This window comes from Myotis lucifugus, unplaced genomic scaffold, assembly GCF_000147115.1.
Source record: "Myotis lucifugus unplaced genomic scaffold, Myoluc2.0 scaffold_19, whole genome shotgun sequence".
Taxonomy (NCBI): domain Eukaryota; kingdom Metazoa; phylum Chordata; class Mammalia; order Chiroptera; family Vespertilionidae; genus Myotis; species Myotis lucifugus.
In genome coordinates, this window is record NW_005871067.1 from 9,548,179 (window position 1) to 9,575,159 (window position 26,981).

At 39.3% G+C, this 26,981-nt stretch overlaps 1 protein-coding gene across 1 annotated transcript in view; it reads right to left on the minus strand.

Annotated features, from left to right (window-relative positions):
- Nucleotides 1-26,981, minus strand: part of FREM2 (FRAS1 related extracellular matrix protein 2) — a 381,530-nt gene that overhangs the window by 191,886 nt on the left and 162,663 nt on the right. The window contains 2 exon segments of the mRNA XM_014453017.2: nucleotides 2,664-2,894; nucleotides 7,108-7,254. Coding sequence (XP_014308503.1) covers nucleotides 2,664-2,894; nucleotides 7,108-7,254 — 378 coding nt within the window.

Sequence of the window (26,981 nt, forward strand, 5' to 3'; positions counted from 1 at the left end):
GAAAGAAACATTAATCGGTTGTCTCCTGTATGTGCCTTGACCAGGGCTGGGGATCAGGCCTGCAACCCAGGTACATATCCTTGACTTGGAGTCAAACTTACAACCCCTCGGTGTGCAGACTGATGCTCTAACCACTGAGTGAACTATACCGGTCAGGGTGGATACATTTTTAATGCATATATAAAAAAATTTTCAAAAAGTATACTGGAATTAATACACAAAGAGAGAGAGAGATTATAGGCATAATGGTTCCTAGGGCTGGTGAATTTACATGTGAAGAATTACAAGAGAGTTTAGAAAGAAATTCAAAATTTTGAGATAATTGAGAGAGTGATCATTTGTGGAAATAAGAATTATTTAATCTCTTAAAATAAAATCTAATATTATATTTATATTAGAAATAATATTTTTATTGTGCTTTATGTTTTATAGAACTCTTCCATAAGAATACTACAACATGAGAATAATTTTTCTTATTTTGTGCAACAAGAAACTAAACAAAAGCTGTTTTATTTGGTTAAGGTCATACAACTAGAAATGGTAGAGTTGGGAATCAAACCCAAGTCTTGTAATTTTAAGACCAATGGTCTTCAACAAGTCATGGAATGTAGCAGGTATTATGTAACACTTATCAGTTATTATAGGGATGATCATGGCCTAGAATGAAGAGGGCTGAACTTCATATAGAAAATTCTAAGATAAGTTAGATAGTCAAAACATGAAATAAAATTATGGAAAAGTTTTACTTTTATATAAGGAACTAGAGGCCTGGTGCATGAAAATTCATGCACTTGGGTGGAGGGGTCCCTCAGCCTGGCCTGTGCCCTCTCACAGTCCAGGACCCCTTGGGGGATGTCCACCTGCTGGCTTAGGCCCACTCCCCAGAGGATCAGGCCTAAGATGGCAATCGGATGTCCCTCTGGCAGTCCAGGAGCCCTTGGGGGATGTCCGACTGCCGGCTTAGGTCCAGAGCGGGCCTAAGCCGACAGTTGGACATCCTTAGCACTGCCAAAGAGGTGAGAGAGGCTCCTGCCACCGCTGCTGCGCTCGCAGCCATCAGCCCGGCTTGTGGCTGAGTGGAGGTCCCCCTGGGGAGTGCAGGATGTCCCCCTGGTGGTCAGTGCGTGTCATAGTGACCAGTCGTTCCACCGTTAGGGTCAATTTGCATATTACCCTTTTATTATATAGGATGTGTGTGTGTGCTATTGTGTTATATATTTTGTTTTTAATATCCCACTTCTCAGATCTTTTATGGGTATAGGGTGTTGCTCTGCAGTTATAAATAGGAAGGCACAGATGAGTTTAAGTGTCTTATTCCTTATAGTAAAGTATGGCAATTATACCAATTGGAAAATAAAATATCAAGAAATGACTTTAAACAAACTAACAAATAAGCCAGTTAATACAAATTAAAGCTTTCATGGGCTTTTTAAAAAGAGAGAAGCTCTATTAGGCTAGCACTTAACCAAAACTCAGAAACAGAAGAGAATTTAATTATTTATTCCTAGTTAATACAAGAAAAATTAATATGACTAAATGCTAAGTGTTCCTTAATGAAAATTATAAATGTAATTGAACTTCATATTTACTAAAGGCAGAAATGTTAAAAAAACAGAGCCAGAGAGCTTCAGTTCTCTTATCATCTCTCTTTAATTATACTCAGTCTTTTAACCCAGAGGTTTCCACATACGTCTCCATTTCATGTATTCAGTAGATTGTATCTTCATAGAACATTTACTAGTAAGAGTTTTCTGACATTAAATAAAATAGGCTTGCAGTTTAAAAGAAAGTCACATCTGGTTTCTGACAGGAGTTCAGCTTTAGAAGAGTCTTTCCAAGCTTTTTATAAATGCCAGCCTTCAAAAAGCAGGTCTACCTTTTTTCTTTCTTTCTTTCTCTTTCTTTTTTTTTTTTTTCTGACTGCATTGAGACAAGCCAAGACTGTAGATATATAGCAGGAGGAGGAAAAAGGTCAAATTACACATAAGAGCAGTGAGGTTTATTTCTACCAACATTAGCTAAGGGTGTGCATTGACAAGAAACGTAATTTATTAGAGATTAAGAGCAATGATGTAAAACACCAAAGGGTTGGAGTGGGTTGAGTGGGTATTATGTAACAAAACTGGAAATGTATAGCCAAATGAAAATTTTTGGCTGGTGAATATATGAAAGAAACTTGAATAATTAAGTTCAATACAGAGAACATATCAACTCAAAAATGGTCTAATTCATAAAATATTTGTTTAAAAGACATTTTTAAGACATTTAAAAGACTTAAAAATTAATGAATTAACAAGAAAAATTAGATAAATAATGTTGGTTCTAAAGGATAAAATTATAGAATGTTGACAATCTTATAATTATTTTTTAAGTATTTTCCTTTTTTAAAATCTTTATTGTTGAAAGTATTATATATGTCCACCTTTCCCCCCCCCATTGGCCCCCTCCATCCCACCCCTCCCCCCACCATTTACTTGAAAATATATAGCTTCCCTTCATTAATTTTTGCATTCCCTCTTCCATCAGCATATCTGAGACTATTGAAACATTAATCTAAAAACTTCTCTTTATAGAAAGACCAAACATTGAATTTCAAACTTTTAAAGTATTTTGTCATAAAAACTCAACCAACAGCAGCAACACAAGTTGACAATAGATCTTACCATCTCCTGGGTCAATGATCTCCACTGTGGTCACCGTGGGAAATTCCAGAGCTGCCAGCACTGGTTCTGAGAGAACCACCTGGAAAGTCTCAGACTGCTCATGCTCCTCATCACTCATGATGTGCACTTTCCATGTGGCCCTGGTCTGGCCTGGGTTGAACTGCACTTGTTTCTGTGCTTTACCTTTGAAATCTTTGTCTTTTTCTGCAGTCCCATCTCTTGTGCCAATACCTACACAGAATCATAAAATCACTGTCTTAGTTTCATTTTTCAATTGAATTATTAAGGCTTTCCACATTAACTTTTTGTATATCACTTGATCATGCACTGCAAAGTAGACCCCATTCTGATTCCATGAAGTGGATAATTGGGTGTGGCTCCTACAATGGAAGTATTCCACTGGAGGTGTTCATGATTCTATTCTACTCTTGCCCCATTGTGGTTTTACTATATATTCTTTTTTTTTTTAATCCTCACCCAAGGTTTTTCCATTGCTTTTTAGAGAGAGAGTGGAAGGGAGGGATGGAGAGGGGAAAGAGAGAGAACATCAATGTGAGAGAGGCACGTTGACTGGTTGCCTCCTGCATGAACCTCAACTGGCTCCGGAACCAACCTGTAACTCAGGTACATGCCCTTGACCAGGAATCAAACCTGGACCCGCCAGTGCTCAGGCCAATGCTCTAATCCAAGCATGTCAAACTCACCGCCTGCAGGCCCCATGCTTCATTTATTTGGCCCGTGTTAGCCTTTGAGTTTGACATGCTTGCTCTAATCGCCGACTCACACCAGCCCAGGGCTTACTATAAACTAGTATTCTTTAAGCTAAGTTTGTGTTAGAACTTCTACGATGGAATGCTAAATTTGCTTTGGATGAAAAATAAAGATTCCCCTTTTATAACTAACATATAGTATTTACTGTGAGGCCAGTGCTAGTCTATCTTGTTACTTAAAGTATGGTCCATGGACCAGCAGCATGAGCAACATCTTGGAGATTGTTAGTAATGCAGTTTCAGCCCAACCCCAGACCTACTGAATCAGAATCAACATTTTAGCAAGATCCCCAGGTAAATCTATGTGCATTAAAATCTAAGGGTGGATAGACACATATTACAGACTTTATATTTCTACAAGGTTCTATATAAAATAGGTGCCCCATTTTAATAAAGGATGAAGAAATGATGTATAGATTCTGGAGGAAACATATTAGTCCACACTTTAATCTAATGTGGCAGATGAGACAGTCAAGCATACTCAATGTTCAAAACAATGCCCTTCCTTGGAGATAAAACATATTTAGCTGGTAAACCATATATATATTATATTATTTGATGGGGCAAAAAGAACTCTGGAAATTAAAAAAGCTTATAAATTGGTTTAAATGTATGCTTTTTTAAAAAAATTGAGTATTAACTATGAAACAAACATATTACTTTTATATACTAAGTGATGCTACAACTCAGTCTTTTTCTCTGGTGTGGAAAAAAAATGGCATGGAGGTTATGCAAGGTACTTTTGGAATGAGAGAACTGATTTTTTATCTTACCTTGGCCACATGGAGGCTTTGGGATCATAGGCAAATTATTAACTTCCTCAGTTGTAGACAATGTAAGAGCACGATATGTCGTCGTTGAGAGTCAGCTCTGGAGCCAACCTCAGTTCTGCCTCTTAGTAGCTGTGTAACTGTGGGCATAAAACCTTTCTATTTCCTTCTCTGTGTGATGAGGGATATAATGACATTCTTCTCATGAGGTTACCTATGCAAGTTATTGAGAACCAGGCCTGGCACATAATAAGAACTCAATAAATGTTAACTATCATTATTATCACTTCATAGTCCATAACCTAATAAAGTGTCAGGCATTTAATAAGCACTCAATAAAACATTAATTGAGTTAGTGAATAGAGGGTTGTTATAAGGAGTAAAAGGAAAAAGTAATGTGCTTAATGAAGTATCTTTTATTAGTAAATGTTCAATAACTGGTGGCAATAAGATCCTTGATGCAAATCATTTTGTGAAATGAAATTACGCATTTATTAATGGGTTATAAATGTATAATCATTTCTGAGAAAATACATGTATAAATTTCATGTAATTTATAATTTACTAACTGTGCTCCAGAAGGTAAGTGATATTTTGCTTTTAGCTATAATGCAAAATATCTAATTCTAAAAGTCCGTAAATGAAAATGGAGGTCATAGAACAGTAACATAAAACATATTCATTGTAGAGCTCCTATGAGATTACCTTTCACTTTAATCTGACTTTCATTTCCAGTTCTAGCATGAATTCTATTACTATCTCCCATGATTCATGGGTGTGGGCAGCACACAAAAGTCTTTCCAACTTCCTATTTCCTCAGGTTACTAATTAACATGTGAGGTTAACCAAGCAGAGTGATAAAACCTTTTTAAAATTGCTGGTGTTGATCTCACATAGAAAATATTAGTGCATTGGAAAAATAACTTCACAAGAAAAAAAGACTCTTGTTTGACATTTTAACATTCAGCTTTTTTTTTTTTTTTAAAAAAAGCAATGGAGAGAAAAATCTGAAAATATTGGTTAAAAAATATTTTTCAAATATTAACATTCCCATTGCTACAATGGGCCACTTGTGAGTGAATAAGTAAATATACTCATTAGGAGTGGGAATTCAAGTAAAATGCAAATAAATGAAGGAATTATAAAGAATTGTTAAGGCACTGTGTTTTTTAGTTATTCCTCTGATTTTCCTCTGATTTATTTCTAAGCACAAAGCACAGTGAAGACTAATTTCTCAATGACAAAAAGAAAGACAGGACCATATTCTTGTTCTGCAGAACATGTGTGTGTCCAGAGAACATGCTTCTAAAAGAGAGAGCAATAAAGCATTCACTATGCTCTAGGAAGGTTAAACACAGAGAGTGTAAATGACAGCCTAAGAAGAGGCACATGCAAATAAAGAAGATGGAAGCAAAGCTGCCCTTGCTGCAGGATGGGTCTGCAGGCAAACCAACCCCACCTAGATTCAGAGGAAACTTAAAAGGTCAGCAGACCCCAGCTGGCATGGCTCAGTGGTTGAGCGTTGACCTATGAACCAGGAGGTTAGTTACAGTTTGATTCCCGGTCAGGGAACATGCCCAGGGTTGCGGGCTCGATCCCCGGTTGGGGGCGTGCAGGAGGCAGACAATCAATGATTCTCTCTCATCATTGATGTTTCTATCTCTCTCTCCCTGTCCCTTTCTCTCTGAAATTAATAAAAAAATTAAAAAGTAAAAAAAAAAAATAAGATGAGCATAGTGTGAAAACCCCTCTTGTAAAGTTACAAAACAAAGAGTAGTTTTAAATTACAGGATAATTATTATCCAGCATCTAAACATCAGGGGAAATTATGGGGGGCAGGTGAGAATTGTGACTGTGGCAAGGATGTGTGTATGTGTGTGCTCATGTGTGTGGACGGGGATCTACTATTTAAGGCATTTTAATTTTATAGACCAGTAAAATTTCCAAACAGCATTTTGAAGACATAAACACAATTACAACTTTTTATTCTGCCAAAATTTTTCTAGATTCATATCTTAGTTGATACTTTCACTCAATAAAAGCTCTTTTGTCTATGAACATTCTATCAGTCTAGATATATATAAAAATATGGTACAGAAAATATATAATTGCTTGGGGTGCTATTATTTTTTATCAATATACCAAATATTTTGTGCCAACTATATTACTGCCTAAAATTACCAATATACTTATTGGTTAAAATACCTATTTTATACTTACATGAAATTGAATGTGAGCTTGAACTGGAGTTTTAGAAACTTGCTTTTGACTCTCAGTTTCATTCAAAAGGGCAAAGCAGCAGAAAATGATTAGCATTTAAAACTTTTCTGTTGGTACTGAAGAAAAGTCACAACATATATCTTCTATGTAGTGCTTTTATGCAGTGTTGGGGTTATTGAAACTTTAGTGAGCATTCAAATGCAATAAACAAATAGTAAATTATATTTTAATAGCTAATATGGTACTGAATAGTTTTTTGTTTATTATTGAAGTAGCCTTCACATGTGTTTTACACTGTTATTTCCACATTTGTATCTTATGAATAAATTACATAATTGCCCACACTTATTTAAGATCTAGAGACATTTAACATTTTTTAACTTATGGGTGATTACTGACAGTTTTGCAAAGTTATTTTATATCAGAAAAAGATCATATGTAGGTTTGAAGAGGTATATATTTTAATTCACATTTTCTTATTTTTACAGCCTTTGTGTTGATGATTTAGCCTTGACATAAAACTTTTGGTATGTTTTTCTTTAGCAGTTAAAGGACATTTAAATGTCAACATCTCCCTAATGTTTAAAACTAGAGCAGTAAACTAAAAAGATTTTAATCATTATAAAATTTTGAACTTTTGCTAGAAAACTGGGATTTTGTGACAGAAGTGGAAATTAAACTTACTTATAAATGAAGTCTCTCCCAAGTAACCTCTACGTTTAATAACAACATCTAGAAATTTGGAGTCCTCATTGATCAGGTAATATTCCTTTTCAAAGGAGATCCATGCCCAATTCAGGTGAAAATGCTGCTTGGTTATCTTGTTTCCACCTAAAAAACAAAAATTTAAAGCACCAAATTTGTGAATGAATGACTTTAAAAATTCCACAGACTACTTTAATAATGCAACATGATGAACCTCTAGCCAGACTCATCAGGAAACAAAGAGAGAGGACCCAAATAAACAAAATCAGAAACTAAAGAGGTGAAGTAACATCTAACCCCACAGAAATACAAAGGATCATAAAAAGAACTAAGAACAACTTTATTCCAATAAACTGGACATCCTGGATGAAGTGGACATATTCCTAGAAAAATACAACCTTCCAAAACTCAATCAGAAGAATCATAAAACATGAATAGGCCGATAACTACTGATGAAATTGAAGCAGTAAAACAACAACGACAAAAAACTCCTAGCAAACAAAAGCCATGGTCCAGACGGATTCACAGGGGAGTTTTACCAAATATTCAAAGAAGAACTAACACCTATTATCCTCAAGCTATTACAAAAAATTTAAGAGGAAGGAACACTTCCAAACTATGTCTATGAGGCCAATATTACCCTAATTCCAAAACCAAATAAATACATGACAAAGAAAGAGCACATAGATGCTAAAATCCTCAACAAAATTTTAGCAAATCAAATCCAGCAATACATTAAAAAGATCATACATTATGACCACATGGGATTTATTCTGGGAATTCAAGGATGGTACAATATTCTCAAATCAATAAATGTGATATAGCACATAAAAAGATTGCAAGACAAAAATCACATGATCATATCAATTGATACAGAAGAAGCGTTCAACAAAATCCAACACCCTTTTTTTTTTTAAATATATTTTATTGATTTTTTACAGAGAGGAAGGGAGAGAGATAGAGAGTTAGAAACATCGATGAGAGAGAAACATCGACCAGCTGCCTCTTGCACCTCCTACTGGGGATGTGCCCGCAACCCAGGTACATGCCCTTGACCGGAATCGAACCTGGGACCTTTCAGTCCGCAGGCCGACGCTCTATCCACTGAGCCAAACCGGTTTCGGCCCAACACCCTTTTTTGCTAAAAACTCTTAGCAAAGTGGGAATAGAGGGATCATACCTCAACATACTACAGGCCATATATGACAAACCTACAGCCAACATCATACTCAATGGGCAAAAACTAAAACCATTTCCCCTAAGAACAGGAACAAGACAGGGTTGCCCTCTTTCACAACTCTTGTCCAACATAGCTTTGGAACTCCTGGCCATAGCAATCCGACAAGAAGAAATAAAAGGCATCCAAATTGGAAAGGAGAAAGTAAAACTCTCATTATTCGCAGATGACATGATATTGTAACATAGAAAACCCTAAAGACTCTATCAAAAAAACTACTAGATTTAATAAATGAATTCAGAAATGTAGCAGACTACCAAATTACCACCCAAAAATCCATAGCATTTTTATACACCAACTAGTGGCCTGGTGCACAAATTCATGCACATTGAAAGGGAATTAATTAGAAGAAATACTTTAATATTGCTATTCGCCCTTTCTCTATAATAGAAGTGTCAGAGATTAAAGAAAATTAGTAAAATGTATATGAAAATAATATATAAATTTATTAATAAATAAACAATAACAACATGATATAACAACAAAGACATGATATAAAAACAACAAAAACATGATATAAAAACAATAAAAACATGATATAAAAACAACATTGATACAAACAATGACTGATAAATTGATTAAAATTATTCTAGTATCTCCCTGTATACCACATTAAGAGTAAAAACACTTTCAGAGTGCTTGTGATGAAATATTTACAACTTTAATGTCACACGCTCTTCGAACTCTAGAGAAAGCAACATATAACTGACCATGTCCAAAAACGGGTTCAGGTAGGAATATCCCTACTGTGTCTAGAGTTTGTCCTTGTGATTTATTAATTATCATTGCAAATGCTGGCATCATGGGAAACTGTCTTCAAATTAATTTAAATGGGAGACCAGTGTCAGACGGGGACAAATCAATTCTTGGAATCAGAACAACCTCTCCTTCCACAGATCTTGTTAATACTTCAGCTTTGATTATGTTAGGTTGCAGTCTATATATATAAAACCTTACTATGCAAATAGACAAAATGGCAGAACTGAACAACCAGTCGCTATGACGTGTGCTGTCCATCAGGGGGTGCGCATGGAACATGGCGGGTGTCGGCCACTGTGGGATGGTGGAGCAAGTCAGCGGGGGTGCCAGACCAAGGCGGGGCACTGGTTGCTGTCATTGAGGCGAGCCTCTGGTAGTTACTGAAAATTCTTTGCTCCCGCGCACCAGGGTCCCGCCTTACACTGGCACCTGCTGCCAGTGACAGCCCCGCTCGCACCCACTGCCAGTGCTGGAGCTGCCGCTTGCACTTGCTACTGACACCCAGCACCAGCCCCAATCGCTTGGCACCATCAGCAGGTGTGAGTGGCTGCCGGCCCTAATCACCCCTCAGAGCTTTTCCACCTCCCCCAGCTCCTGAGGAGTGACCGGGGCTGGCAGCCACTGCTCTCACCCACAGCCAGTGCCGGAGCCACTGCTCGCACCTGCTGCTGGTGCCCAGCACCGGTCCCGATTGCTTGGTGCCATCAGCGGGTACAAGCAGTGGCTGCCAGCACCGATCACCTCTGAGGGCTTCTCCACCTCCCCCTGCTCCTGAGGGGCAATAGGGGCAGCAGCTGCCACTCGCACCCACTGATGGCACCGGCCCCAATCACTCTGCAGCATCAGCACATGGGAGTGGTGGCGGTGGGAGCAAGGCTGCCGGCAGACAGGGGACCGGGTACTGCGGCGGGAGGGGCTGGGCGGAGGCGTGAAGGATGGGCTGAGACCCACCTCTGTGCCCACCTCAGCCTCGTGGCCCACAGTTCCTCTCAAGGTGCATGAATTCGTGCACTGGACCCCTAATCTTTTGATAATAAATCTAGTACCATTACAAAGACCCCATTTACTATTAAGATTTCTCAGTAGCATGATGATTGCACCTACTTTCAATTTTAATTTATGACACGGCATTCCCGAAGGAGTAATACTATTAAGAAATTCGATGGGAAAATTTTCCTTTTCTGCATCATCTGTTGGAATCATTACTCAAATAGGTGTGAAAATCTCCATCGAGTATATGCAAAATTTCTTCATTTACTTTATGAACGTGCTCATTTTTTTGGACAAAGAATTGCACATTTAAATATATTTTTAATATTATCTATAGATATACTTTTTCCAAAGGTAGCTTCAATAATAGATCCATTACAAATCATTTCACAGGGGATTTCAATAATATCCATTCCTAAATGAAAACTGCTATCAAGTTTGCCATCTCCAAGTTTTACTAACCATCCACTATAAGCAGAATCCTCTGATCTCATATTTGTTTTAAGAGACAACTTTCTGAAACATCCCCAAACACTACAGTACTTAAACTCATTTGTGCTATGGCTGATCACATAGCATGTGGCACAACACTGAGACATTGTCAAAAATCCCCTCTGCGAAGGAGAACTTTCCCACCAAATGCAACATTCAAATTCATAATTTCTCTTAGTAATCTACCTATGGCATTTATAGTATGACTGGATGCCATGGTGCATTTATCAATAATGAGAAGTTGGGCCTTTTTTATGGTTTTAGCAACTTTACTCTATATTGAGTCTAGAAATTAAAAAGTTTCATTTAATGGAATTGGCAATTTATATTGGGAATGAAAGGTTCTTCCACCGAGAAGTAAATTTGCAGCAATTCCTGTAGACGCTGTGGGTAAAACAGTACCACCATGACCTCTAATATAAAGTATTAAAACTTTATAAAGATATGTTTTTCCACTATAGCCTGGACCATCCAAGAAAAAAACATTTGGGGTGTACAGTTTGATCTTTGATGGCATAAGGCTGCCAACTGTTCATCATTCAGAGAATTTATCAAAACCTCTGCCCTGTTGTTGTAGGATTCATCACATGTAGTTATATTCATTAATGAAGGATAGTCTGGAAGTTTGAAATGCTAACATTTCATTCCATGCAATGTGAATACTTCTTGAATTTAGTTAAGAGCATGCATTTTACAGTTCACACAGAGGCACCTTCTCTTCAGTGTAATTTCCAACAAAGATCTTCAATAAAATGAGATTTATTCTCATGCCATAATTTGTCTGCATCAGAAGGACATCCAAACATGCATATATATGCATAAAGTTGCTGTAGTTGTTTGGGCATATTAAGGATGATTGCATTATCAGTCATATTTTTCCATATGGTGCCGTCAAATTAATAATCCTCTATGTTTAGCAGCTTCATGAAATGTATCATAAATTACACCTCCTACAGTTCGCAGATCAGCAAAACTTATCGCACCTTTTACATGCAGAAGCAAAAGTCTAAGGTAATATCGTTCTGGTTCTCTAAAGCTCACGGTGAACAGTCTACCTAATACTTTATTCCTGTCCTTTTGGCATTTTCTCCAAGAGGAATTATTAAACACATAATGTTGTGGAATCTCCCAATAATAATTATGTGCATCGGAATCCTCTCTGTTCAGTAAGAACCAAGCCATCAAAGTCGAGTTATGCCTTTTAGCACTATCTATAACTTCAGCAAAATCGTCGGTATGAAAGTACAAATTCTGACCATTTGGCAAATAAATAGCTAATCTTGTGATTGCATGAGATTGGTCATGCATTCGCATTGCAAAAAGTCTCCAAACAGCCTCAGGAGTGCTCACATACCTGGAGTCAATGAAGTCTTGTACTTCGTCATGACTGATAATATTTTTTCAGAAATTTGAATATGTGCATAATCGTGCCCTTTATAGACGTATTTAAATAAATATTTGACACTTTTAATCGATGCACAGACTTCAACGTTTACATGACAGTTATATTTAAGGCACAAATACGGGTTATAAGGGGCAATCCAAGTGTTATCAACAACTTTATTCCCAATAGACATCATGCTACCAGATCTTCGTTTGTATTTGGGATATCCATCAATATTTCCAATGGTCGCATTTTGAAAGTCTTTCGGATATCCCTTTGAACATTTTCCATGTTCCATACATGGACTATTTGGATTTTGTATTCCACATGGTCCATGTACCATATTTGATTTTACAATTTGAAAAAGTCGAGGACACTCGTCTTCATCTGGAATTTCTGCCTTAACTATACAGTCAAAGTCATCTCCCATTTGTAATTTGCATTCACTATCTAATATCAATAATATGTGAGTATGAGGCAGTCCACGTTTCTGAAATTCAATGACATGAATTTTAGCTGTAACTTTGCCAAATAAATCAAATTTACATATATCATTTAAAAGAGCATTCAACTTAATATTAAAAACCCTGGCTACCAAGTCAGGTCTGTTTTCAACTTTTTGCCAGCATTGTAAATTATTTGTAATATCTGCCCATTATCTGCCCATTTTGGGTTGCACATCAGGGTTATGACTAAATTGGGCTTGCCATACTTTGTTAAAATTGCCATAGCATCCTGATATTGCTGCGGCATATTTCTGGGACTACCCTCAAAAGACGATGAAAGTATTATCATTTTACCAATCAGCACATTGTCATTTTCAGATCTAGATGTGAGATAATCCATCAAACCACTCTATTTTTCAACTCTCAACTTAGATTGGTTTGCTTTAATGAAATTTATCCAATTGGCTTCCATTTTTTAATATGAATCAACAACATATTGTTGAGTTAATTTTCCTGCATTTAAAATAGGATTGAACGTGTCCTGGACAGAGAGATGAAATCCATAATACTGCATTTATGTGACTTGTGTTCTTACATTTCATCTAGTATTATTGTCGATTACACTGTTGTCTCTGAGTCTTAATGCAATATCCATTCCCCAGCCTTTTTCACCATGTGGAAAAGAATAGGATACATCATTGCATCTAATGTAGGAAACAGGATACTGATTTGTTTCATTTTAGTGGCATTCAGGTTATTGGGATCTGGTTTACAATGAATGAGCAAGTCCCTTTCAAAAGAAGGTTCTCCATCTTCATTTCTGAATATGATGGCAACTTCGGTTACACGAGGATAATTATATCTACCTGGATCACTATTAAGATCATATTTAATTGCCATTTTTACTTCTGTGGGAGCAATACCTTTTGCTGCTGCTTCAGATTGGGCTTCCTTTTCTACCTCATGTAGCATCTTGTATGATTTTGTTAATTCGTTTATTTCATGCATGAGGTTGTTGATGCTGATCATGAGTCTTTCTGAGCAACCTTGGTTTTCTGGCATTGCTAATCTTTTACTCATCACTTCAGCCATATCTAAAATATAGAGTTGAGCAAACTTCCAAGAAACACCATCCAAAGAATGTAAAGTTCCAGTATGGTAATAAACTTGTCCGTGTATTCTAAAACAGTATGGCCCATATCCTGATGGTGATGCAATATTTGCACCCATTGAAGGAAAAGCAAAAGAACTATTTATTGAACAAATATTTTCCATGAAATTTTTACTGTCAGAATCTTCGTTTACCATTAATTTTTAAAAATATGCCAGGTATTCTGGAAAATGTATATCATTTGGACAATTTTTATCTTTGCTACAACATCGAGTAAATTTTCCATCAGATGGTTTTTCATCAGAGAAATTTAGTGGTAGGCAAAATTGACATCTAACAGTCATTCCACCACAACTATGTTCGATAATTGCATCCTCATTTACTCCATTTTCGCTGTGAAGGCAGTTACTACCAGTATTGGTAGTACTTGTTGATGACTGTTCTTTAGACATTTTGTCAATGATGCTGGCTTCTTTCAGCTTCAGAGGTACGTTGTGCCAATAGTTGGTCTTCAGATACATTCTGTCAACGACAATGCTTTCTTTAAGCTTCAGAGGTACATTGTGCCAATCGTTGGTCTTCAGACATTTTCTGTTGATAATACCACTTTCTTTTAGCTGCAGAGGTACATTGTGCCAATCGTTGGTCTTCAGATACATTCTGTCACTGACACTGGCTTCTTTTGCTTCATAGGTCTTTAGACATATTGCCTCCTCCCTCCTGTCAGGGTCCGGGGTGCGGGTATCAGGCTCCTGCCTCCCTGCTGTCAGGGTGTGGGTTGTGGATGAATGGGGTTTTGGGCTGTCAGGGCACGAATAGCAAGCTGACCAGTGGCCTATTCCATGAGGAATGGGTCTCCTGCCTCCCTGCTGTCAGGGTCTGGGATGCAGGTAAACCGGATTATGGGCTGTCAGGGCATGGACAGCAAGCTGACCAATGGCCTATTCCATGAGGAATGGGGCTCCTGCCTCCTTGCTGTCAGGGTCCAGGGTGTGGGTGAATGGGATTCTGGGCTGTCAGGGCGCTGACAGCAATGTCTGGGTCACTGCTCGTCATAGCTACCAGCTGGTTGTCTGGTTGTTGGTCATTCTGGTCACTCCACTGTTTCGGTCACTAGGCTTTTATTATATAGGATATTACACTCTCAGAAAGAGAAACTAAAAACAATACCATTTACCATTGTAATAAAAAATTAATATATTTAGGAATAAACTTAACCAAGGAGGTAAAAGACCCATACTCTGAAACTAAAGGACACTGAAGAAAGAGATAGAGGAAGATTTAAACAAGTAGAAGAATATACCATATTTATGGATTGGTAGAATCAACATCATTAAAATGTCCATACTGCCCTAGCCGGTTTGGCTCAGTGGATAGAGTGTCAGCCTGCGGACTGAAGGGTCCCGGGTTCGATTCCAGTCAAGGGCATGTACCTTGGTTGCAGGCACATCCCCAGTGGGAGGTGTGCGGGAGGCAGCTGGTTGATGTTTCTCTCTCATCGATGTTTCTGGCTCTCTATCCCTCCCCCTTTCTCTCTGTGAAAAATCAGTAAAATATATTTAAAATGTCCATACTATCCAAAGCAATCTATAAATTCAATGCAATCCCTACTAAAATGCCAAGGGAATATTTCACAGATCTACAACAAACACTCCAAAAATTTATATGGAACAAAAAAGACCCCAAATAGCTGCAGCAATCTTGAGGAAGAAGAACAAAGTTGGAGGAATTACAATACCAGATATCAAGTTATACTTCAAAGCCACTGTGCTCAAAACAGTCTGATACTGGCACAAGAACAGGCATATAGATCAATGGAACAGAAAAGAGAACTTGGAAATTGACCAAAGCCATTATTCTCAATTAATATTTGACAAAGGAGGCAAGAGCATACATTGGAGTAGAGCTAGTCTCTTCAATAAATGGTGTTGGGAAAATTAAACAGGTATATGCAAAAAAAAAAAATGAAACTAGACCACCAACTTACACCATACACAAGAATAAACTCAAAATGAATATAAGACTTAAATGTAAGACATGAAACCATAAAAGTTCTAGAAGAAACCGTAGGCACCAAACTCTCAGACATATCTTGTAGCAATGTGTTTACTGATACATCACCCAGGACAATGGAAATTAAGGAGAAAATAAACAAATAGGACTACATTAAAATAAAAAAGCTTCTGTATTGCAAAAGAAACCATCAACAAACAATAAGATAGCCCACTACATGTGAGGACATATTTGCCAATGATACATCTAATGAGGGGTTAATCTCCAAAACATATAGGGAACTCATACAACTTAACAAAAGTAAGACAAACAATCCAATTAAAAAATGGGCAAAGGATCTAAATCAGCACTTCTCCAAAGCAGACATACAGAAGGCCAAGAAGCATATGAAAAAATGCTGAAAGTCACTAATCAGTCGAGAGATGCAAATCAAAATGACAATGAGATATAACCTCACACCTGTCAGAATGGCTATCATGAACTAATCAACAAATGACAAATGTTGTCGAGGATGTGGGGAAAAGGGAAACTTAATATACTGCTCGTGGAGCCACTGTGGAAAACATTATGGAGTTTCCTCAAAAAGTTAAAAATGGAACTGCCATTTGACCCAGTGATCCCACTTCTAGGAATATATCCTAAGAACCCCAAAACACTAATCAGAAAGAATATATGCATATCCATAGCAGTGCAATTTACAATAGCTAAGCTTGGAAACAGCCTAATTGCCCATCAGCAGATGAGTGGATAAAAAAATTATGGTACATTTACACAATGGAATACTATGTGGCACTAAAAAAGAAATAACTCTTACCATTTGCAACAGCATGGATGGACCTGGAGAATATTATGCTGAGCAAAATAAGCCAGTCAGAGAAAGGTAAGTATCACATGATCTCACTCATACGTGGAATCTAATGAACCAAATAAACTGATGATCAAAAATAGACCCAGAGACATAGAAGCATGAACAGACTGTTGAATATCAGAGGGAAGGCGGGGAGGTGGGGGGAAGAGATCAACCAATGAACTTGTATGTGTATATGTATAACCCGTGGACACAGATAATGGGGTGAGAAGGGCCTGGAGGGTTGGGAGATGGGAGCAGGCTGGAAGAGGTTCATGGGGGCTGGGGGGCGGGGGAGAAGGACCTATGTAATATTTTCAATAAAGATTTTTTTTAAAAAAAGAATCACTATAGTTACTTTGTTTGATACACAACTCTAGAATATGATACAGCTTATGGAAATACAGCTTATGTTCAATAATTGTTATACAGATATACAATAGCTGACATAATCTATCTAATAATAGGGTAATATGCAAATTGGTCAGGAGGCTGTCACATAATGACCGATCAGCTGGCTGTGTGCACAGCAGGGGCAGGTGGGCAGAGACTTGCAGCATCAGGGACAGGGGCAGGGGAGGAGGGCTCGGAGGAGGGTGGCCTGTACTCCCCACATAGCGGCAGCAGCTGTGAGCAGTTTCTGATGGTCACTGCTGCTTGCCCAGAAGGACCACAGGTTTTTTCTGCCAAGTGGCAGCAGAGCTGCTCTTCTGGGAAACCTCCGCACTGGCAGCAAAGGCAGGTGAGCAAGGGACAGCCCAGCAGCAAAGGCAGGTGAGAGAGGGAAAGCCCAGCAGCAAAGGCAGGTGAGGGAAAGTCTGAGCTCCACGGCTAAGATCTCCCGGCCCGGCCACATCCCACCTTGGCCTCCAGCACCGAGGGTCAGGGGTTCGGAGTAAGACAGATCCTTCCTGTGGCTCCTCAAACTCACAGGCTGCCTCCATTGCCCCTCAACGCTCCTCGGGTCAGGGTTGGGAATTGGTGGAGGCCTCCAGGTGTCCGGGCAACCAATGTAGGGTTGGTGGCCTCCAGGTGTCCAGACCCAGTGACCCAGGGCTGGAGGGAGACTTGTACCCTCCCCTGCAGCCAGGAGAACCCTGGAAGATGCAGTCTGCCCATCACTGGATGACCATGCCCTATTGGTTAAGCACGGGGAAGCTTGTGGCCGCTGGCTGCTGTTGCTTTCCCAGGGCCGGCCCGGGGCTCTGGCAAGCCACCGATGGCCACTGCCACTGCTGCTGCGAGGGCCTGAGGCTCAGGCAATGAAGACTGGGCGAGGCTCAGGCAAGCCACAGTGGCTGTGATGGCCGAGGCTCAGGTAGCCTTGCGGCTGGCAGTGGCAGCAGCAGAGGTGTGATGGGGGCGTTGCTTTCCCCTGATCGCAGGGTCGCCTCTTGCAGAGGGAGGCCAGAGGCAGCAGCAGCAGCGAGGGGGTGATGGGGGCGGTGCCTTCCCCTGATGGGTTGGTTGCCTCCGGAAGAGGGAGGCCAGACTGCGGTTTAGGCCCACAGGGAGCGGGCCTAAGCCATCAGTACGACATCCCCTGAGGGCTCCCAGACTGTGAGAAGGGGCAGGCTGGGCTGAGCCCCCGTCTCACCCCTGCCCAGTGCATGAATTTCATGCACCAGGCCTCTAGTTCTTCATAAAATTCCTTGATGTTTAGGAGAAGAAATTGGCAAGGGGGAAGGAAGCAATTTAGTTTATTAAAATCAAGTACCCAAGTTGCAGGATGACTTATGTCTCACAAGATGCCGCCGGAGAGCAAGTTTTTCTATAGAGAAGGCTGCAAGGCTTATTTGTGATGTTAAAAACACACAGAACTTCACAAATTAACTTTTTCTGGTTGACTGAGCAATTGGGTGAAAGGCTTTAATTATAACCACTTAAGAAAAAACAAATATCCCAGTCTCTGCCTCCCTTCTCCATTATATTCCACTCCATTTCTTACAACAAACAGCTCTTTTCATCATTTCCATTCTACTGTGAAGATAAAGCTTTCTCCTCTAACCTTTCTACCAAAATGGAGCTGGCTGCCTATCAAGAGAAAATAAACCTTGTTTGTGATCTTTCCAACAAGAAAGCTGCTCTGCTAGGTGAATGAAAGGAGAAACAGTTATCAGCTGATCACTTTGCACATACCCTTCTATTTCCTTTGATCTACACCAATTATTTTAGAGAAAGGTGAGGTTTATAAATGAAGACAGTAATTTTTTTAAGTCTTTCTGTAAAAGGGTGGAAAAAAAGGCCAAATAATAAACACAGCTACAAGCCCAATTTTAATTCGTTTCTTCTCTTGAGTTCACACTAAGAGAGCTACACTAGAGAAGAAGAAATAAAGACAGGCAAACATCAAGACTAATAAATTGATGACAAAATAAATCTGAACAAAGGGAAACAGAGTGAAGGCATGAAGAAGGGAAAAAGTGTTCATCTTCGCTAGAAATTTTGAAAATAAAAACTGCATTGACTTTGAGTTATCACTTGACCTGTACTAAAGATTAAAGAGAATACCCAGTACAGTTAAGATTCTATAGGAAAACTGGTTTTCTTGTTTTGTGTATTTCTATATCTCCAATCAGAGTAAATTGGAATTCTTTATCTACATGCACGTGTGTCTGCTTCTAACTGCCTCAGCACACCAGGATAGGCACTGGTTTAATTTATCTTTCTAGTCTCCAAGTGCCATGTAGTTCCTGGGACAAAACAAACACTACTTATTTTTTGACAGAAGAAATCTATAGAAGTATGATTATTTGTAATAAAGTGGCTACTTTGTAACTCTTGCTTGTTTTATTCCTTTTTCATAAAAATTTCTGCTTACACAAACAAAGCACGTACTAGTGTTTTATTTGACTTGTGCCTAATAACTTCTGACCTATTCAGTAACTCTCATGATCAACAAATAAAGTTTATTTTATATTCTTGTGAAATTTATTCCTATTTCCTTTCCCCTATATCAAAGTAAGAGATTGCTAACCATATAGTTTCTCTACTTCTCTAAATTTTGACACTTTGTAGCTAATTATAAAATTTGATTCTAACCCTTTCCTGAAATAATCCAGAAATTATATCACCTTTCTTCTAGATATTACATGTTTTAAGAATATTGAGTCTTGAGGTCTTCTTCCCTTGACACTAAGTGAAACAGCAAGACCCAATGCAAAACTCAGCACCATCTAGCTCCTTTATGCTGATTAATTTTTCTCTACAGTGCTTCCCAGACCTCATATACTATATATGTTTACTTTATTTGTTTGTTCACTCTGTCTACCCTTATTGTAACACATGACCCAGGAGTGCAGACGTACTGGTAGAAAAATGCCTATTAAGTGAATTAGAAAGTTGAATGTGTTGGTTGAAAAATATTAAGTAGTGCTTCATTTTTCTGGTGCAATAAAAGTCTTATAGATTAATGTAACATAACTCTTTAAATATTGAGTCTTTTTTTAAAATATAATTTTAAATGACCCTTTTATAAAATGTATTGCATACTTCTTTTCTTGAAGATTGTATAAATATTTTAAGTTATTACCTATAAATGCGAGCTAGTAGAGGGTATTGGTGACTAAAGATCTATTTAACCCTTCTGTTAGGCAGGATGGAAAGCTGCTAGGGCAGGAGGATGGGAAGGGGGAAAAAAGGAGAGTTTATCTCAGCCACCAAACAAAGAAGTCAGCAGTTTTTGGAACTGCCAAGATAAAAATCACCATATATTCTCATAAATTCTGGGAAAAGCCAAACAATGTAAAAGGGGACCTTGAATTGTAGTCTACCTGGCAGAAGAACCTTGAAACCTATAGGGGGAAAAGTATAAAACTCTTAAACCCCCACCAGGTGAGGTGCTCAGACTAGCAGAATTGCCTGCTTGTGCTGTATGACAAGAGCATCCCTTAATGCATTCACTTGCTTTGCTTCACTCATCTGAATTCTTTCTCATGAATATGACAAGAGCCAAAGAGGGGAGAGCCCCCTCTGACTTGGGAGGCTCTCCAATAACATCTTTCTGGATTGCTGAATCACAATCACCTGCTATCACTTTAATGGTGACACAGAAGCACAGCAAGTTTTGTTCCCAGCCAGTTAACCCATTATGCATGTGTGCTAGTTTTCCTCAGGGAAAAGGGGGGAGCAATGGGATAAGGAATTTGGCAATTGGAATAAGGTTATGTCTGCTGACAGACATGAATGAGAAAGATGAGTACCTAGGCTTGCCTAGGTCCAAAGAGAAGAGACAATTCCTCCCTCTGGTTGGAGTCTTGAATGCCCTTATGTGAGTAAGGGCATTGTAAGACCTTAAGGGGCCTCATAGGGACTTCCATTTCACTTGGAATTAACTAACTGGCTCCTCTGGGTATGCACATATAAGGGTTGGTCACCTAGTGCTCCAAGCCTCCTGGTTGTTTTAGATGGCTGGGAGAGAGATGGCTGGGAGAGAAACAGAGAGATATGAGAGTGTGGGATGACCAGAGGGTAATGCCACTCAGAAACAGCATACAGAGACCCACTGCATCTAATCACTAGCCCATCTGTTCACAGACATGACTGCTAAAATAATAACTTTAAGTTACTGTTCAGCCATTAAACTTCCAAACCTCTCTGCCTCATCAGGCTTTTGGCCTCTCTATCTGCATTTATACTCTTTTCGTAGGGCTTGCAGGGGAGGAACTTGCTAGGTATGCAGGGCTGTGCAATATAGGTCTAATTGGGGGCCCCACAAGTTTGCAAGATATTACCCTAGGTAAGGGGGAGGAGGTCACTTCCCTTGCTTGTTTACATGAACATTGTAAGGAAATACACTGGCCAGAAGCTATTAGCCAACAACTATTATTGTTGTGTAAGCAGAGGCACAGGCAAGACACCCTGGTCGAACAAATTGAAGCTGAGATCTTAAGGTTATTGCCAAACTTATCAGAGCTCTTTACTCCACCCCATTAATTAGGGTACTGGTTTTGTGCCAATTATGGAATAAATGGGATAAGGGACCTTCTTCATGTACATACTCTGGGCTCTAATACCTAACTTTGAGAACCAAAGACAATTTGTTAATTATCTTGAGAAGTCTGACAGGTGCAGCAAGGAATGTTCGCTTTGTCCTACTGAACTTTACCCAAAGTTGGGGGATATCATTAAATTTCCTGCTTGGATATGGACAAAGGGAGGGTTACCCACTCTATTCAGGCATCTGTTATGCATGGCTCTGCAGGACCCACAAGACTGGGGGAGTCTGGAGAAATGGCAGATATTCAGACACTCTAGTAGGCAAATATATTTAATAAAATTTTTTTTTTTAGGAAATAACAATATTGCAAGGACCTAGAAGGGTCCTGTCTTTACAATGGCTGGTGGGACTAGAAATACTACAATTCTTGTTCTAGCAGCGTCTTTGACAGGAAAAATGGATCATTAACTGGTGACACTGTCACCTAAAGAGGATAGGAGTGCACTCGGAAGGTATAAGGCTTCCCTCCATGGTATAGGGAGGAAGGGGTTGGAGGCAAAGGGGATTTTAAATTAAATGGGAATAGAGACATTATGAGGGGATCAGGTGACTGGCATGGAGTTGAGTCCCTTGTGTGAGTGGGATAAAATCCATTCCCAGGGCATCTAGCTGGTGCTTCAGTCACTGGTAAGGCCACTCTCAGGATATGGGATAAACACATCCTTGGATAACTGTAGCCAGGAAATTGGGTTACACAGTGAGACTAGTGAATTCTGGAAGCCCATGCCTGAGAAGGGATGCCTTCTGCAATCCGTGGAAACAACATAGGAGAAGGAATGGGGATGACCTATGATCTCTGTTCTCTTTCAGGTGGAAAACCAAAATTCAATTATCACAAGGTTCACCTCTGGGATGCATCCTAAAGAACTGAGAAAAATTTGACCCTCAGACTTTAAAAAGAAAAAGATTGTTTTTCTTTTGTAATACATCTTGGCACCAATACAAATGTGGGGACAGGGAAGTCTGACCTGCAAACAGATTATAACAATATTTGTTTTGCATAAAGAAGGCAAATGGAATGAAATACCTTATATTCAAATGTTTATAACCCTTTACCAAGATAGAGATTTAAGGAAAACTTGTAGAATGTGTGCTGCCACAATGTCAGATGAATTAGAGGATACCTTCCTCACAGCCCTGGCAAGATGCAGGCCTCCAAACAGGCCCCTCCCCAAAATCAGCTGCCTCTGTTTAATCCTTCTTCTGCTGCAGAAGTGCAGGCACCTGTTTAAAGTCCTGCCTCTACCAGGAGCAGAACTCATTATCACCCAAACTCTAACATGTTACATCTGAGGGAAGTCGCAAATGGAGAACCTGGTGAAGGAGTTATTTGGGTTCATGTTCTGTTTTGTATGTCTGACCTTGCCCTTTGCAAAAATAAACATGGTCATTTTTCTGAAGACCCTAGTAAATTTACTTACAACTTAACTTGAAATAATTTACAATTTGTTCTGGAACTGCAAGAGCTTTTGTTGATGAATTAGTTGATCATCAAGCTCAACATCACATATACCTACCAGGGGCAGACACAATCCCAGATTAGAACCCTAATTGAATCTATCAAACTGGGATAAATAGGAAAGGACCCACTGAACCCATATGGTTACTTGTCTTACAGGAGGAATGAAAAAATGTATTATTAAGCCTGTTATGACAAAATGAAAAGGATTACTCAAAGAAAGAATGAAAACTTCACCCTTTTTCAAGGGCAATTAATATAAGCTTTACAAAAATGTATAAACATCGACCTAAGTCTGTTGAGGGCTGAGCACTTCTGGGGATGCATTTTATCCAGCAGGCAGCCCAAGACATCAGGAGAAAGCTACCAGGCCCCCACTGAGCAACTGGTAGAAATTCTTTCAGTGTTTTTAACAACTGAGGGCAGAGGAAGAGCAAAAAGCCACCCAATGGAAATAAAGGCTCACTTATTAGCTGAGTGACCTCAGGTTACCCAGGCCCTGGACTACAACAGACATTAGAGGGGCAATGTTATTCCTGTGGACAAGTAGAACATTGGAAAAGGGAGTGCCCTGGGAAGGGCCTCCTCAAAAAACATGCACCCTCTGCTGCAAGTTTGGCCACTGGAAGAAGGACTGTTCCTGGGGCTAGAGGGTCACTGGACCCAAACCTACCCACATGATGGCCTTCAAATGAAGGAGCTCTATGCCCTAGTAGGCACCCACTAAGAACATCATCATTGAAGGAACGGAGCCAAGGATAATCCTTGATGTAACAGGTAAATCTTACATTTTTATTACACACTAGAGGCCCAATGCACAAATTCATGCAAGGGGCTCGGCCCTCGCAGCCCCAGCTCCATCTGGAAGTTCGTCCGGACAGTCGTTCCGCTGTTCAGCTGACTGGTCTAATTAGCATATTCTGCCCTTATTATTATATATAGGGGCTGCTTGCTCTGATCTGACCCACTCACCAAAGTCTCTTTCTTCCAAAACCTGTTTGATCACTGGAATGAATGGGCATCCACAGTGCTACCATGCCACTCTACCCCTAGGCTGCAGCCTCAGGAATCTCACTTTAATCATGCCCCATTCTCTTATTTGGGAGCGACATCTTGTCTAGTCCAGGAACTACCATAACCCCCAAAGACACTTCTATCCTCTTCCCTTCTCAATGCCAATACAACATAGGGGCACATACCCTGGGGAGCATTAGCAAATTAACTTCACCTAGATGCCCCCTAAAGCTAGAGTTACATATTTACTAGTATTTATAGATATTTTCACCAAAGAAATTCAAGCATTTCCTACCAGAAGAGAAAAAGACTACTGTGATGACCTTGGCCAAGTACTTACTAAAAAAAAATCTTACCTAGGTTTGGACTACCAAGAAAATTACAGAGTGACAATAGACCCTCTTTTCTAGGCAAAATTACACAAGAACTGACTCCAATTTTAGAAATCTACTATTACACTCATGAAAACCTCAACCCTCAAGTAAGTAAAAAAATAAATAAATAAACATCAAACCCTCAAAAGGATTCTAGCCAAGCTATACCAAACAAACAAACAAACAAAAACAAACTGAGTCCTGGGTGTCTATGTTACCCATGGTTCTCATGAGAATAAGAAAGGCAGCTAAAGAAAAATTACAAGTAAGCCCCTTTGAACTCACCTTTTCTATGGCAAGCCTTTTCTCAAATCTGACCTGCTAATAGATGAGGAATTTTTCAGCTGTTATATTACACCATTAATCTAAGACAGGTACAAAAAGCATTACAGGAATATGAAAACAAAATTCTACCTACCCCCAATAATGACTACCATACAAACAAGTTAAACCAGAGGACTCAGTTTGTTTAAAAACCTGGAGGGACAACTGCCCTGAATCCCAACTACAACCCAGATGGAAGGGTCCACATCAAGTCCTGGTAAGTACCCCAACTGCAGTAAAGCTCATGGGGATAGCCAGTGGGGTTCATTTATCTTGAATTAAAACTATTTCTTATGAGTTTCCACAGGAATCACAACCTGAGACCTACTCTTGTAAACCTGTTGAGGATCTCAAGCTCCTCTTAAAAACAAACAAACAAACAAAACAAAACAAAAACAAAACCTATTACAGATAAGTAATAAAGATAAGTAATAACTTGGCCCTCATATAATTGTCTTTCTCATATTTCTGATACTTTTTCTAATAGCCTATTGATACATTAAGCCTCCTCCACGAGAAAAGAAAATTTTCTGTCCCTGTTGGATTTAACCCTTATCAGGTAAAGTCCCAGGTCCTCCCCTCCAGTAACCTCCTTGTCAAATTTATCGCCTCTAGGATACAGAAATTCCATGTTGAGATGATGACTCTTTGGGAATTCCTGCCCATTTGTACTTTAGGAGAATCAGCCGATGGCCTCTCTGTTACAAGCTCAGATCCCATTTCCCTGCCTCCCTTAGATCAGGTAGAGAGAGACTTCCACACCCTACACAGGCAGGGACTACAGTCATTGTCAGCAGGAAACAGTTACAAAAAAGGGGCCATCTTCCCTCATCAATCCTAAACATCTTTTAGGGATGAAGTCTCTGAGGAGGGGAATTTGGCAATATAGTAAGAAGCTAGGAAAATTCCTGGGCAAGTGGAATGGGGAAATTGAGACAAGAAAATTAAATAAGGCCAAACAATTTCAGCAGCTTGCAGCCAGCTTGTAAATTGCAAGACTTTACCTTCCCCAACCAAGGACACCTGAAAACAAATGGTTTATACCTCTCCTCCCTAACCAGAGAATACATTGCTTAAATCACCCTGGTCTGGTAAAATATAGAACAAAGACCCAATTAATGCCATTTGTGCCAGCTAAACCCAAGGACAGATGAAGTCTGGGGGACAAATAACCAGAACCCCCAAAGCATTTTGATGGTATCACTTGAGGGGTAAATGATAGGCAGGATGGATAGCTGCTAAGGCAGGAGGAGGGGAAGGAGAAAAGGGGGAGTTTATCGAACTCACTGAACAAAGAAATCAGCAATCTTGGGACTTGCCAAGATAAAATCGCTAGATATTCTTGCAAATTCTGGGAAAAGCCATAACAATGTAAAAGGAGGACCTTGAAACCTATAGGGGAAAAATATAAAGCCCTTGAACCTCCAGCAGGTGGGATACTCAGACTAGCTGAGTTGCCTGCTTATGCTTTATGCCAAGTGTATATTTCTTAATACATTTGCTTGCTTTGCTTCCTTAATAAATTCACTTGCTTTTCTTCAGTACCACTTTCTGTCACTCACCTGAATTCTTTCTTGCAAGCATGACGAGAACCAAAGAGGGGAGAGCCCCCTTTGACTTGGGCAGCTCTCTAGTAATAGATGGTTTTAAGGATAACTAATTTCATCTCTACTTACAGATTTTAAAAACTTATTTTCTAGTTGGAACTTACATTCTGGAAGAATGAGGGTGCCAGGTTATTGCTTAATCAGGGGTTTCAAGTGACACACAGCTAACTAAGTTTGCCAGGAATTCATATGTCCTTCACTGTGAGATTTTTTTTGAAATAAAATTCATTGAGAAATTTTGCTTTGTGAGACAGTGACCTGCTCCAAGGTATTGTTTTAGATGCTTATATTCACTCTAAGTCAGAAATTTTTTTAAGTAGATATTTTACTAGAGAATATAATGGTAAGTGTATAAAGCTTAACTAGGAATAGAATTAAATACTGCCTAATGTCTGATTTATATTCATATGAATCCTATTGTGTTTCAGAATTTTAAAAAATATTAGGTACTACTTATTATGTAAGAGTGATATGGAGATTTAAAGAATGAAGATGTAGTTTTTGGTAACTCTTAGTAAAACTGATCTTGCACAACTGAACTCTGCATTTTATTTAAAGAACTGGAAGCCCAGTGCACAAAATTCCTGCATGGCTGGGGGGAGGGAGTGTCCCTCAGCCTGGCCTGCACCCTCTCCAATCTGGGAAACGTCAGACATCCCTCTCGCAATCTGGGACCACTGGCTCCTAACTGCTTGCCTGCCTGTCTGCCTGATTGCCCCTAACTGCCTCTGCCCACTGACCTGATCGCCCCTAACTGCCCCCCCCTGCTGGCCTGATGGCCCCTAACTGTCCCCCCC